The sequence below is a fragment of the Crocodylus porosus genome, unplaced genomic scaffold (genome assembly GCF_001723895.1).
Source record: "Crocodylus porosus isolate Cpor-Errol unplaced genomic scaffold, CroPor_comp1, whole genome shotgun sequence".
NCBI lineage: Eukaryota > Metazoa > Chordata > Crocodylia > Crocodylidae > Crocodylus > Crocodylus porosus.
This window is the reverse complement of record NW_017728951.1, coordinates 15422233-15437659: the sequence shown is the minus strand read 5'-3', so window position 1 is coordinate 15437659 and position 15427 is coordinate 15422233. Positions and strand designations below refer to the sequence as shown.

The window sequence follows — 15427 nt, the reverse complement described above, 5'->3', positions numbered from 1 at the left end:
GAAGGAAATGATGAGGGGTCTCCCCATGGTCTCCTCTCCCCTCCTCCAGCCCCCCTGTCCCCGCCCCCTACTTACCGGCATGGAGTCCGGGTCCAGCTCCCTGCAGCAGGAGTGAGGACTGCCCAAATCTCCAAAGCTCTATGAATCTTTTCCAAATCAATTCAGAGAGCTTTGAATCAATCCAATGTGGACCTTTTTATTGGTCTCCTGATTCGATTCGGATTTGGAGATTCAGCTGCCAAATCAGGCCGAACCTACCTCCGAATTGAATCAGCACCCAAAGCTTCACACAGTCCTACAAAATAAGCTCCCTTATGCAAAGGAAGGAGTTGGAGGAAAAGGAGGTACGGCTGATGGGAGAACTGGAATCCCTGGAATACTCTGTGATCCTTACGAGAGTGAGAAGGACACGTTTTAAGGCGTTATGATGTGAGAGTAACTTCGTAGTTTCCTGTATATGTCAGAGAGGCTGGGTGATTCCCCAACCAAACCTGCAATGAAATGTGACAATACGGTAGGACTAAAACTCTAACTATGGAACTTGTATTAACCATATCAGCACCAAACTAACACCGTTTATTATTAGAACAGGGAGTTAAATGTTTGGAAACTGAGAAACAGATGTTAGTACTTTCTGAATGAGAAAGAATTAGAAGGGACTCCTCGGCTAGGACGCAAACCTAGTGGTTCCTTTGGAAATATTTGGCGGGCTCCAGCCAGGTCAGAAGTCAGGTCCATGTAGCTGAAGACAAAAATCACAAACAGATGAGCTGAGCTATCTCCACAACTATCATTTGCTACCGGTACAATTTGTCATAGCTGGCTCAGGATTTCTATCATTTGATTTTACAAAATACCTCAGATATGCTCGCATAGGATTCAGTTCCATGTGCCAAACTTCATCTGCCTAATAAAATAAATGAAGCCATTTACATGCTTAGAGGTAAGAAACTGGACATGGGTGGCAACTACCATCACCTCTAAAAATCATAATTCACCCTAGCAGAAACAGCTTCTTGTCTCTAGGGGCTGTATGACACTCCTGCCACTGGCACTTTTAGTGTGGTAAAGCAAGACAGTTTTTGCTGCTGGAAAATGTTCTTTATACACAGTACAATTTGTGGACCAATACAGGGTCAAATGTACTTTTTTTTTTTTTTTTGCTTTTACTCAAAACCTGTTTAAGTTTCCTCATTATTAAAGGGTTAAAGGCTCAGTTCTGTCCCCACGCCCCTCTGCATTTGAGTAATATTTTAGCACAGGATCACTTTCTCCACAAGGTACTTTGCTTGTGACACACAGATGGCAGGATCCAGTCCTAACAAAGCAGGCAAAAATGTCATAACTGAAATGTCTTAAGATTAGATACCAAAGTAAGAGACTCAATTTTCAGTGACAAGGAACTTCTGCAGATCCCATCACAGTTTATTTGAGCTGTCGGTGCGCAGCAGTTCAGAAACACGGGCCACTTTTCCACAAAATAAAGGAACTCCAACTCAGCCTCCCCCCGGCATTGCAGAGACGTTCAGATGAGGGTTAGGACGGTTGTTTGGAAAACAGGAGGGAGACCTCTGAGAAAGTCAGATCTCACATTCTGGCAACAGCTGTTCTTTTGGCTCATTTTATGCTTTTTTTCTGTGGTTATTAGCACCAGACTTGAAATGTCGGCTGTGGGTTTTAGAGAGTAGCTTGCTTTGTGGACATGTCGCAGGCTGAATCTGTTTGCAGTCCCATTTATGCAACACAATTAGCATTGGTGCAAGACCCATGGAAATCCTTTCACATCGAGAAGTGTGCACCTGTAAATGTACCAAATTAAGGCGACCCAAGGCTTAGAAAAGAAATAGAAGGTGAAAAGGCCAAATTTTGTCTCTGACTGGACACGTGTGCAATTCCCATTGAAATCAGGGCCATGCACTAGCAAGCCTGAAGGCAAAATCTGGTTCTTAAATGTGTCCTTGAAGACTGTAATTATATTTCACATTGTACTAGTAACATTAATTGAATGTTTAGCTGAAATCACGTTCTTTACAAGTTAAATACAGTACCTAGCATATAAGGATGGTGTTTATAATTATACTCATAAAGGGCTTGTAAAACATCTTCATTGCAGCAGATAGGTGGAAGTCGGGGTGTAGTGGCTGCTATGAATCTTAGCTCATCCTTCTTGTCGTTGTTTCTTTGGACAGCATTGTACATGGAGGTCATACACACAAAAGAATCGTTTCCATAACTAGTGCCAACTCTATTGCATCTTTGAGGGATGTAGCCTGCAATGTTAGCAGATTTTTTTATAAATTTCCCAGGATCTAATAGAAAAGTATATAAGCATTTAAAATCAGAGGTAAATAATCAAACACTTAATTATCTGCCATGCTTAGCTCTTCAAATGATTTCTTGTATATTTATGTACTTGATAACAAGAACCGTGACCTCCTTAGTTTGGAAATATAACCTTAAGAATAAAACACATTTTGACAAGGGCTATGTGTGTACAATCCCTTTATGACAAAGCACTTTATTATGTGAATTTCTCTAACAGTGAATAAGGCACATGTCCCATATATCAATGGGGTAAGCTGATACTATTCACTGTATTTTATAGCCCTTACTTATGATTATTTACAGATCTTTCATTCTGGACTTGCTGCAAATCAGGGTTGTATTAGAACAAAACTGCTGTATAACAATAGAAGCAATTATTTCATGCAGAAGTGCAAGTCCCAAAGCAAATTTTATCATGTACATACTTACTTTCATTATAAGGAAGGGTTGTATAATGCATCAGGTAATATTTAATATTCAGCCTGAATGCTTTGACTATGTTAAACGCTAAGGAAATAGGGCTAACCTCCTGTGTGCGCGCTGCATGCTAACCCTTCAGGGGCTACATACAATCCACAAGCTGTCAGTTGGACAGCCCTGGTCTAAACTGAAAAAAAGTCTACAAAATCCTGGATCTAAATCAAAATGAACATTTGATAAAGTGGTTTGGGTCTTTATCAAACTGTTGTATATGTGTGTCCCCCATCAGCTAACTAATGAATGCAATTAAATGAATTCAAAATCAGCGCTGTCATTCTGTACCACGTTCTCCCAACCAGCCATGCTGAGTGGTGATTTTAAACCATGCTTACGTTCCCCTCATCACAAAACCCAGTCCCTGTGAAAGGAGTAGTATAGGGGTTGCTATTGCAGGTCTGTCATCAGAGGATTTCCCCTAATGCAGGTAGTTCTCCGCTGGACAGTTCAGTTGGATTTAGGGCTGAGAAAGGAGAGCCAAACAGTATTTACCTGTATATCCAGGTAGCAGAGGGTTGCACGCATCCACATATTTTCGGATTGGTTTCATGCTCCCCCTTAGTGAAACAAAAGGGACACGGATACCTAAACTCTCATCTCAAGTCATTCACTATACATCTCTTATAGCATGAAAAATAAGCAATAGCCTGTTTTAAGAGGAAGCTAATGGGCCAAAGTCAGCTTATGTATTACGTTAGTGTAAACTCAAAAGTTAATTCCACTGAAGCCACATGTCAGTAACGTCACTGCAATATAATCAAGAACAAAAATGCTGTCCTGCTGTTTTAATAGTGTTGTTTTCTATTGAACAGTCTCATGCACAAGAATATTAAAAACGTATAGAGAGCTACATAATAGATCCCCTGTTTTACGTGAAGTAATACTAGCACACGTGGAACGGAGCTTTGCAGTATATCTCATGCATAAATAACATCAAGTGGGAGCAGACCAGCTAGGTAAACGTGTTATTTTTTGCACTATTCATATGTCCAAAAGTTTCTCTTACATCCAAGTCAAATATTTCAAATAATACCCTAGCTTAATAAAGTTAAGGTTTTAGATCTTGCCTCAGTACCTAGATAGCACTACCTCTGTACTTGTGCTATGCTTGGTACCGCCTACAAGCAACAGCTGCAAATATTGTAGTGACAGCTGTGTCTGTATAAAACAGAAGTCAGCATTAAAGTGACCAGCGTGCATCTGCTAGTTATGAAAATCTAGACAGCAGTTAAATGTAATCAAATATCCGCCTATAAAATGATTCAAAGAAACTAGAGCAAATAAAATGCACTGATGTGCCACAAGACTGCATCTACGAGTATAAAGTCAGCCCTTAACGAACAAGTTGAAAATCTTGCAGGCACAAAAAGGCATGTTCTCCAAAAAAAGCAGCGAGTCTGCTGCTAAGGTGGACTGCGGTGAGGAAGCTGATATAAATGTGAGCTCGTACGGCAACAGCGTTCCCAAACCAAGCACACGCTGACAACCTTGGAAGTACTTCGAGGAAGAGCGATATGTAAAATGAAGGCTGCAATAGAGACACTCACTAGAGCAAGAGCCCTGAAAGGTAATAAATTTGCCGTAACCACTGGAGTGACAAAAGGAGCTCAAATGTTATTGCCTTGAAAACACAATTTCCAGTAGGGGGAGAAGGATATGATCACAAAGTAAAATTCAACCTTAAGGCAACGATGTGAGAGAGAAGGGAACGGCTCTAGGGAAAGACAGTACGAACAGCAGCCTGAAAGTGAGGATGCTCAAGTGTCAGCTACGTATTAGGAATAAAGACAACAGGGTGAGGTATGGGCAAGGCAACTTCTGCACTGCAGTTGTTATAAAGAGCAGTTCCTACCCCCTTTACCTTTGCTGACACTTATGCCACACGCAACACTGGAGTGAAGAAAGAGGGTGCAACCAACACCACCAGCAGAACGATTTTCTTCTACAGATGCAGAAGCCAGTACTTAAGTGCAAGACCTGTGCTAGAATACTGATATCTTGGTCACACCGCTGCATTTTCACATTACATGTGTTACATACCCAACAGTGAATGCTCATAGCATAAAAATAAAAAAACCCTCACTCAAAGTACCATAAATCAGAAGTTTATTAACCCCAAAGGAAAAACACTGGCATAAAAACCTGGTAAGCAAGATCATACTTAACAGCCCACAGAATCATCAAAGGATTTTGCAAACGGCGTCTGCTTGGGGCCGTTTACACTTTGCCCAGCTCTAGTTTTGGAGCGGCCCAGCAACAACACACACTTTTACCTGGGAAAAACAGCAGGTTCCCAAGGCACTTTCTGTAGGAACAGACATGTTCACATGGGTGCCTGAATGACTGTTTTTGTGGGGGAGGAAATGGCTAAATAACAATTATGGAAAAAAATGGCCCATTGTATTGGATGTGCTCTTCACCCCCAGGCCTGAGGTCCCGTATGCAGTGACATTAAGCAGCTGCTGTATCCCATTGTGCTGAACCCTAGAGCAATGTTTCTCAACCTGTGGGTCGCAACCCAGAAGAGGGTCGCAGGAATATGTGAAACAGTCGTGAACAAACTTTAGTCTTGCAGGCTGGCAGAGCTCCAGAGCTTGTAATTAAACCACCCCACTTTTGGATGAGGAGGCACCTGCTCCCCCACCCCCTGATGGAAAGGTCCCTGGGCTGTGGAGCCTGGAGTTTCAACCTGGGACTCACCCAAAGGAGGCACAAAAATGGGAACCACCTGAGCAGGCAGGAGGCAGGGACGAAAAGCAGCGTGGAGGAGCTGCGCTGGGGGCTGCAGGCACCGGAGGGGACACGGGGGCTCCGGCAAGCTGCGGCGGGTCAGTCCCTGTTCAGCGGAGCTGCCCGGTGGGGCCCGGGCATTGTGACCTCAGCCCCATTGTGACCCGCAGCAGGGACTGTGCGGGATGGTCACCATCGGCTGCTTCAGTGACTGAACTACCAGCTTGGGAAAGACCCCGGCGTTTCCCCAATGTTTTTTCAAGGCAGGAAGGGCATAGCCTGGGGGTGGGGGTTGCCAACGGGTGGGGTATCTTTAACACTGAGCTGGCAGCTGCTGCTTTGCTGGGCACACACGTCCTGCAGCCACTGCTGTTTTGTTGAATCGCCCCCAGCACAAGCACAGGATCAGCCACGGTGCTAATGAGAGCAGAAATGCCGCCTGCAGTGTCAAGAGCAGGAAGATGCCAGGCTTTACTGACGGGAGGTGCCGCCTGCAGCACTGGGAGTGAAACACATTTATTCATTTTCATCCTTTAATGAGACGTTCACAAGGGAAGGGTTCCCTGTGGCAACATTTTGCCCAAATTCTTTGACGGCTCCTTTGAATGTAAATTTACATTTCAGTTTGAATCCAGGTAATCCCATGGAAGGGCCAGGTGTAGGTATCTTAAAGATTTCTGTTATCTGATCCACGTCAGGCCCTACCCAGCCTCTGTCACTGGGGTGTGGGACAGAATCATTTAATAATTAGCCAAAAATGTTTTTGGCTCCACATTTTACAACACTTTTGTGTTTTCCAGTTAAATCAGTGAAGTTCTAAAATGGTAAAACATGGCTAAAACAAAAAAATAGGACAATTGTCAAGCTCCTTGCATTCAGGTAAAATTCAAGCCGAATAAATGCTTATTGCCATTCGTCATGAAGTGTTCATCCAAATGTTCCCCCCATCCCAAATAGAAAATGAACGTTGCACAAAAGACGTGCTTTCCATGTCAAAATGTTTAAATTTTCCATTAGGTTGACTCATATTGAGATGCTTCATTTTGTTGAACAAAATCTAAATGTCTTATTTCAGGTCAATTCAATATTAATCTGTTTTACTGACCAGTGTGGTGCCTCACTAGAGTTGAAGACTGCGGGCCATTGGACTCCAATTATTTTCTGTAGACGGAGCTTACTGTCTGCACTTCACTTTCCATGGTGTACTGAAAGCAAGCTGCATCCCACCCTTCAAGATTAGGAGGCATGGGTATGATGGGGCAAGCTGAGAGATAAAAAGAGGTGCCCGGGATTGAGATCACACTAGGACTGGCATTTAGTAAGAAAGCTGCGGAGTTACCTGCAGTTTCCCTTCTTCATCACATCCAGTCGCAGCTTCGATCTAAACCAGAATCTCAGCCTGGATCTCTGCTTCGGTTATGGATGTTTTTACTCCTTTTTGGCAACTTGTGTAAACATTAACATTCCCAATTTTTTTGCAGGGGCAGCAAGCAGCTCGGTTCAGTGCACAGAAATATAGTATTCTGAATACATTGTTGGGTCATAAGACTCAGCTAAATAATAGACTTAAAATTCAGGATGCCTGAATTTAAGATCAGTGACTGAAACAGATTTGTAAAAGGACACAACAATGGTCGAAACAAACCCTCTGGCCCCTGAACTTGGGTACAAGTATAAATACATACACACAGCCACTGGATGTGGAGCTCTTTATAATCCTGATACGGATTCTGAGGTTTGAGGCAACCTCAAATTAGTATCTTGAGGATTTCTAATTAATGCCTTACGATGCCTACCTGTTGCTCCTTCAGTTGCATGGCCAGTGATTTCCCAGCTCTTTCGCATTGTTCGTAGTATCTTTGCTGTATATAAAAGAACATAATCCAATTTTTTGGCAACTATAGTATCTGAAAGCAATTTTAGCCTCAGCAATATACTTAGGAGTGAAGCAATCCATGCAGGCCTCCTAATAATCTACAGCATATGTAGTTTGGCTGCCTTTGCTCTAATACACATATTAAGAAATAATCAAGAGCAGAAGTAGTGCATTCTTACATATATATGTTAAAAAAGCACATTATAAAAAAAGGCAGCCTGAGCATTTTTAGAACTAAGTCCATGTAAAAAGCCCCAGTGAACTGTAATAATAAAACACTGTAACACATAATCCAGAGGTGTATTGTATTTTATTTGACATCTTTGAAGACACAAGAGTATTCAGATACAATCCTGACAAATTGTGAACTGCTCCAAGGGCCAGTGAAATTTGAGTTTCTCTTGCACAGAGGTGAACAAGACCACAATGGTTTTATAATATAGTTTAGGAATATTCCAAGCAGGTGAGTATTGTGACATTATGCCCAACAACTTTTATACTATTCATCCGCTCAAGCCACTTGATAGTATAAATATGCAGCATATCTCAGCTATTAAATCTCTGCATTATGTAACTAGGCTCTCTCATAATAATGCATTAAATCTCCTGTATATAAAAACTGGTATGAGAATACCAGTGTTTACTGTCCTAGCCATCATTGCACATTTACCAGCTTCAACCCCCACTAGCTGCTAACTAGAACTATGCAACTTTGGACCAAACCTGCAAATTCTTACTCAGGCAAAGCTCCCTTGAAGTTGAAGTTTTGCCTAAGGACTGCTGCAGGGTATGTCCCTGTACAATATCATCTGAAATTCCTATTGATAAACACGTCTGAGGGAACATCCTACAGAATACACCTGAATATCTATTCTAGCAACAACTGAATTTGAAACATCTGCTTCCATTAAATTTAATATTAATTTTACCATCCTAACAAAATGGTTCAACTTGTGGTGTCCAAGTGGACCGCTACATGCCACTTAGTTTTATGTTGTTTCAAAGGCCTATAAACTATACAGCACATTGTGTAACAGTCTTCTAATTCTAAGAGTTCCCATTAAACAGAAAAAATAGATTTTCTATCTCTTTGTTTTGGGGGGGGGAGGGGGAGGGAAAATATAAGGAGTGGGTGGGAGTTTCCTCTGCAGTCCCCACAGCTGCAAAAATAAGTTTAACAGTGCTCCTTTCAGATTGAAAGAGGATAGTGGATGAAAAATTACAAATTCTAATTTTATAGCAACTACACTGGAGTCCATTAGGCAACAAAAAGCTGAGCACAAGTCTGACTTTTAAGAGGTGAGTATAAAAATTGCTAAAAATCACTGCCAGTCTGGTGCTACATTTCTGATGACACACAAGCTACCTTTGTTCATTGCAGGCAGGCTGAAAAAACATTACACTTAAATACTGGGCCAAATTTCAACCCTGTGGCACTCCACTGAGTGGGTGTCACAGGCATGCAGCAGAAAAAGCCACGAGGCTAAATTCAGCACTGAAAGGCCACATAAAATCTTTAACCTCAGAGGAGCCGCTCAGGGTACAAGTCCATGGAGAATCAGACCCGTGTGGATTAATGCAGGATGCCAAGCAAGTAAAACCTGCTTTTCTTTTTGTAAATTGTATTTTGGCACCATCAGAAAGTCTTGGGGTCAGTTCCCCAGCTAACATGAACTGCCAGCACTTGGACATGAGTGTTATCTACTTACGGAGGAGAAGGCCAGGTAAGGAGCCATCAAAATATCTAAATGCCCAGAACAGAAGTGCTCAATGTTCACATATTTTACAGGAGAATTCACCCATTATTATGATGAACTGCTCAAAATGGAATTATGAAAAAAGGAAACAAAAATCCCAGGAACAGACTAGTGTGTCTGTACCGCACGCTCAACTGGTATGACTCGCACTGCAGACCGAATGCTGTATTCTGACACACCAGCATTTCTTTCCCATTATTATAAGATCAGCCTTTTATATTTCATATCTTGCCATCTTTAAAAGCCTATAATTATGGAAGCTGATTGAGAAACTACGTTATTTAAAATTAACAGCTGAATGAAATCAACAGAGGCAAAGAGCATTTTTATACAAGAAAATAGCACTGTAGAAAGAAAGAGTCTGTACAATATTTAAATATTGTATATACATAAAATTATATTGTTCATAACTCATCTTAAAGTTTCTCTTGTTTGTAAACCGTGGAAGGCAACACACGCACTCACACACGCACAAAATCTAATATTTAGCTCTTTAAGCATAGCAGGCAGCAGGAAACAGAATGCTAGCAAGCACACTTTGTAATTATATAAGAAGTATCCAGCCAGGTAATGTGACTAGCATTCTCCAGTCCCTTTTTTATATTTAATTCAGTACAATGGTTTTTTCACATCATATTTAGGGAATTCTGCAAGAGTTGCAAAGAATTCAAGGGCAAAATACATGGATCCAATCCAGCACTTATTACTTGGGCAAAACTTCCAGTTAAGTTTAATGTGCTCAGGTAAGTGGTGCAGGATTATTGAAGTGATTGAGAAAGGTTCCATACTCAAACAATTGCAACAACGGTTTATATAGTATTAACCCATGCTGGGTTAAAAGAAGAGGGGTTGGTGAAAAAATTACTTTTTCAATGTCTGGAAAGTATAATGAATTCCAGCAGGTGAAATGGCAGCCTTGTTTAAAAAACAAAATGCTAAATGGTCCGTAGTTTTCACCCAATACTACAGATTTCTCCAAACTCTTAAACTGGGATGGGGATTTGGATTTCAGTCTGAAATTCCTAGTTCATTGCTGGTACAGATGAAGAATTGCAGAAGTGACCAATTGCCCTGGAGGTGTTGCTCCCAGCGTGCAAATGTGGGAGCTCTCTCAGGAAAACATACAATGTGGAAAGCAAAGTGACACCAGAACTAGTACTGTACTTCACTTGCATTAGAGATGTGAGACCCTGATCAGACTATGAGTAGTATCTGCTGATGCCCATTGCTGGCTTGGGGTCTTTCTCCTCTGTCTCCCTCATCATTTTGTTCGGCACACCCTCTAAATATATTTTCTTCAACAGAAGCTTGTGTTAATAATTTTCAAGTAACAATTTTGAGCTTAGAAAACTGTCCCCCTTTTCGCTCACGTAATCTTCCACAAAAGTCCACAACTGAGCACGTTTCCAAAAAAAAAAAAAAAAAATCAATAGGACATTAACTATAAAAGGAAATGCAGTCAGCCTTCAGATTTCTCTAATAAATATAAATAGAAAGACCCTGAAATGGCAAGTTTCATTGTTATCAAAGAAATAGGAAATGTGGAGCCTGGATAAACAGTAGCAGTAGTTGGCCTTCTGAAAGGCCAACATTTTCGAACTTGACTACATAATGTTAGACCCCCCTAAATCCATTTTATAGTGGGAACCCAAAATAAAAAGACCTAGTTCTCAGAACGGCCAAGCACTCACCATCATTTGCAATGAAGTCGGTGGGAACTGCAGGTAGTCAGTACCTTTAAAAGTTGCCCACTTTTCTTCATATGCTTAACTATGGATTCAGGAACCTTACCTTCGGCCTACAGGCTGAAAATACTTGCTAAAAGAAAGCTGCAAGCTAAGAATTTGTTTTATTGTTAAGACTGCACTATTCAAATAATTGATCTCCATAACAACCCTGGTAATCAGTTTGGAATATTCAGTTTAATCCTTTAGCACCTGACAGCTCATACTGTTTAAGTAGGACAGGATTTTAATCTCTAGTGACTTAGGAACATTTACATCCAATAGGATATGTGCTTGTAAATCACTTGGGAGCCTTTCAAAATCCATTTTAGCTCATTCAAGGGCAAACCACTCCCCAAAACAAAAAACCCCCACTGATCTATCCCCACCTCTTGGCTGTTCTCAGCCTGCTGAAATTCAAGTGTTATATATGAAAGTCAAAAAATGGAATAGTGAAATAATAGTGTCACAGATTGGCTGCAGGGTATGAAAGGATGGTTAGTAATTTAAGAAATCAATACCAACTTTGACACTTTTAGAGGTGGCAACATCAATGGCCATGGCTTTGATCTCAGTGTCCCCAAACTGCATGAGCGTTTTGATCTCCCTCCGATTTGGCACAGAGATATCAGTTCCTGTGAGATCCAGACGAAGAGTGCCGCACTTTTTGACTCCAGATTCACTGATGAAACTAACGTTATCTTGTTCGGAGCTGTAGATATTGATCACTATTACCAACTGGGAAGGTTTGGCAGGCGTGTAACTGCGTGTCACAGTTTCTCCGAGAGCAACAGATTGGTCAGCAGAGATAAATTTGTCAAAGACATCAGTGCACCAGCGTGTGCCGTCTTTAACCAGCAGCTTCTCTGGAGGGTGCTTTCCTTCCACAAACCGGTTGAGAACGCCAACTCCATAAGTCAGAGGGGAACGGCGCACTTTGATGACAGCAGGGTCTAGGCCAAAGAGGACTGCTCCCTTGAGGATAGTGAGCCCTACATCCTGAGGAATGATGACGCGGCACTTGGAACCGAAAGCAGTTTGGACAGCTTGTTGAAGTAAGGGGGACTCCGCAAATCCCCCCACCAGGAACAGAAACTTGACACTGGTCACTTCTGGCTTTTCAAACACATTGCCTAGACAGAGAAACAGAGTCCATTCTGAACCGCTCCACGGTCATGCGCGATTGCCCCAAACGGGGAATATGTCCCTGAACAGGGAATATCACTCAAAACAAAAGAAATGTTTAAAGCATATATACATTCGAAAGCTGGCTTTGCATTCCTGTGCAAAACAATCCACAGGCAGGAAACTACCAGGTAAAAATCTTCCTCCTACTCTCCTGACACGCAAAATAGCAGCCAGGTATCCCCAATAAGAGCCTTTTTTATTGAATTCTACACAATCACCCAATTTTAAATAATATTACTATTCCTGACCCCAGAATCTCATCTGACAGGCATTCCAGCTGAAAAACAGTGCTTCCTTAAATTCTTACAGATGTAACCTCCCCAGGTCTGGCCTTGCTATAAATTTCAGGTAGTCTAATTTTATCATCACCCAGCTAGTTTACATACTTCAGTCACGTTGCCTCACTTACCTGTCAAGGCTATATAATTTTAGTTTTCTCCCCCTTTACTTGCACATAAACTACTTTGTATTAGCTGCCTTATGCTATGCCATTTCTAAATTAACTATTTTTTCATATAGGATGATCAAATTGGATACTACGCTCCAAATATACAGCCTACACAGTGCTTAGCAATAGAAAAATGTTCTTATGCTTATACTTTATATATTATATCCCACTGGGTTCAAGCATATTTAACTGAGAATTTAAATACTGGGCAAAGCAATAAAGAATACATTGAAAGGACAGTCCTGTACTGTTCTAATAAGTTTTTTTTAATCTTCCTGCCATTAATTTGTATACTTTCTGAGCCAAAAAAAAAATAAAAAAATCAGGAACTGGGGTAATCGGTACATTTCAGCCCTCTAAAGCTTTGTATTTGTGAAAACTCAAGTGAATAATAAATACTGGGCGCATCTACGTGGGATGCTTACTGTGCATTAGCCTAATAACACTGGGCAGTAGTGTGTCACAGCACAAACCGTGCTAATAGCCTACTGCACAGCGTTATTAGGTTAACACGCTGGTGCTACTGTGCAGTAACTTTAGGTACTGCACATTCAGTCATTACTTTATTAAGGAAGTACTAAACTAAATGTGCAGCGTCTAAAGCACATTAATGAACTTGTGGACATGGCCGCAGCTACAGAACAGCTAAAAAAGTATCGATTAAAGATGTTACCTGACTTCAAGCAACCCTTCCCAGGCATCTTCGGAAACTGAATTCCTTGCCACCATTTGTGGCGTGCTAGGTGGGACTCACCACCCTATTAAGCCTAATTCCCACTTATTAGGCTAGTATAGGTGGGTGTTTAAATAATCTAGGCCGCAGTCTCAACCCAATCAAGAAACAATTGCACCTTGATACGTACTAAGATGTTGAACAATCTGGTCAATTGTAGGTTTGAAAAGGGCATTCATGGCATCTGGACTCATCCTTAGCATTCCTTGAGAAGACCATTTCACAAAATCCACGCTGCAAAAAAAGGAAGGTCGTTTTCATTTTAACAGCAAACCGTGAAATGCAGTGCCATAACATGACTTCATCAGAAATTCAGATTACAACATCAGCCTGCCCACAGCACACTGAGTCTGCTTTCCTATTGCAGTGTAACAATTAGCAGGAGGAATGTATTTTTTGCCTTCTGTTTACCAGTGATGTTCCTTGCCGCCTCCTTGCAGCATCCCTAACGTTCAGCTGCCTCCCGAGTCTGTTTTCTATACAGTCTGCTCATCCGGATTCATGTTAATGCAACCCCCCAAAAATGTGACTATTTCAGTATTTCAGTAACAGTAGCAGCCAACCTTGATGCCACTGCAAGCATACAAGAAAAATAAAATGGGCCCAGGAGATCTACAGATGCAAACAACATCAGGCTGGCACAGAAGGCAATTCTGTTCTTGGAGTAACTTGTGAGGTGTAGGCAGGATGCCCAGAAAATGTTTGTTAAATCAATACAAGAATGAGTTAATTGTATTTCTGACTCACTTGCATGAGCTGGTTACAGCTCAGTAAATGTTATCCTTCTCACTGATGTATTTTTAAGTGTCACCTTTGTAAGTTGCTTTCTTTCCCCTGGTACTGCCCTGCTAACAGGGCCATCCCTAGGAGGGTGTGACTTGGGGTAACCATCCCGGGCTCTGAGGAGCTGGGTGGAGTGGCTGTGGTGACTCTGTGCCACTGCCACCAGCTTCATGTCCAGCCACTCGGCACCCCCACCAAATCTGCCGCTGCCGATGACGGTGGCAGCTTCTTCGGGTCCTGGGTGCATGGGATCAGAGTGGACGTGGGGTCCCGTATGGGCTGATTTGCCCTGGGCCCCACACCCTGCTCGGGTCAGCTCTGCCTGCTGATTCCTTCTCCATTTCTCTGGCATTTAAATTACTTTCACAATGCACCACTCAGAATACTAATGGGAAGAAGATGGTCCTACTCCATAGTAAGCAGGGTAACATTTTCAAACATGCCTAAATATCATAAGAATCTAAGTCTCATTTGCAAAAGTGATTTTGACCTAACTTCCTAAATCACTGAGGCTTTTACCAATGAGGATAGGAATAAGGAGGTGTGGGATCCTTCATTTCACATGAAACAGTCAAATAAGGGGCCATGCCTGGGAGCAGGATCCAGGTCATCTCTGCTTCCTAGGGAGATGCCCTGAACACTAAGTTACAAAGTCAAGGCTCCCTCTTGTGCTGTCTTTCTGGCCCAGTGAATGCTACACTCTTTACTGCCCAGTTTCAGTAGGAGGGATGGAGCACTATTCTGCCTGAAGTAGCCTACTGCTGGTGGTTAGGACACTCTCTTGGGCAGTAGAAGATGCATGTTCAAAGCCCCTCAGGAGAATTACACCTGGATTTTCCACTGCTCATCAAAATGCGCTAAGCATTGGTTACTAGGCGTATGCGAAGTGGCTAGTATTCATTTCAGATTCAGCCATTCTGGGGGACAGTGACTCAATTCGGTGATTTGAATCACTGTCCCAAACTGATTTGGCCAAATCTGATTTGGAGATTTGGTTGTTGCCAAATTGGCCAAATCTCTGAATCAGACAGGCCCCATCCCCCGCCCGCTTTTCCAGCCCCGTTAATGGCTGCCCTGCCTGGCCCCAGCTCCTGGCTCTTTTAAAAAAAAAAAAAAAAGCCCTGCACTCACTGGCTCCTGCCAGGCAAAGGGGTAATCCCCAGTGCCCCCCACTGCATGGGGGGCTCTGCCACAAGCCCCCAGAAGCCCCGAGGCCACTTCTGGGGTGGGCAGGGCAGCCATGGGGGGGCTGGGATAGTGGGCAGGGGTTGGGGGGTGCTCAGAGGGGCTGGCAGAGCATGCAGGGGATGCGGCCTCATTTCCCTATGGTCTCATTTCCCCTCCTCCAGCCTCCACCCCACACAGTGTAGGGCAGTGGGGGGCAGG

The 15427-nt window shown here is 42.4% G+C and overlaps 2 protein-coding genes across 3 annotated transcripts in view; both read right to left on the bottom strand.

Annotated features, from left to right (window-relative positions):
* The window catches only part of CUNH10orf82 (chromosome unknown C10orf82 homolog), a 9896-nt gene extending 6539 nt beyond the window's left edge, over positions 1-3357 (bottom strand). Inside the window, exons 1-2 of the mRNA XM_019555470.1 lie at positions 3295-3357; positions 2049-2270 (exon numbers count right to left, since the gene is read on the bottom strand). Coding sequence (XP_019411015.1) covers positions 2049-2270; positions 3295-3352 — 280 coding nt within the window. The 5' untranslated portion in view covers positions 3353-3357. The remainder of the gene's footprint in view (positions 1-2048; positions 2271-3294) is intronic.
* Positions 3358-7699: 4342 nt separating this feature from the next.
* Positions 7700-15427, bottom strand: part of HSPA12A (heat shock protein family A (Hsp70) member 12A) — an 81994-nt gene continuing 74266 nt past the window's right edge. For both annotated transcript variants that reach the window (XM_019555990.1, XM_019555991.1), the window contains 2 exons: positions 13389-13492; positions 7700-12022 (listed from right to left, as the gene is read on the bottom strand). In XM_019555990.1, the coding sequence (XP_019411535.1) occupies positions 11388-12022; positions 13389-13492 (739 nt within the window). In that variant the 3' untranslated portion in view covers positions 7700-11387. The remainder of the gene's footprint in view (positions 12023-13388; positions 13493-15427) is intronic.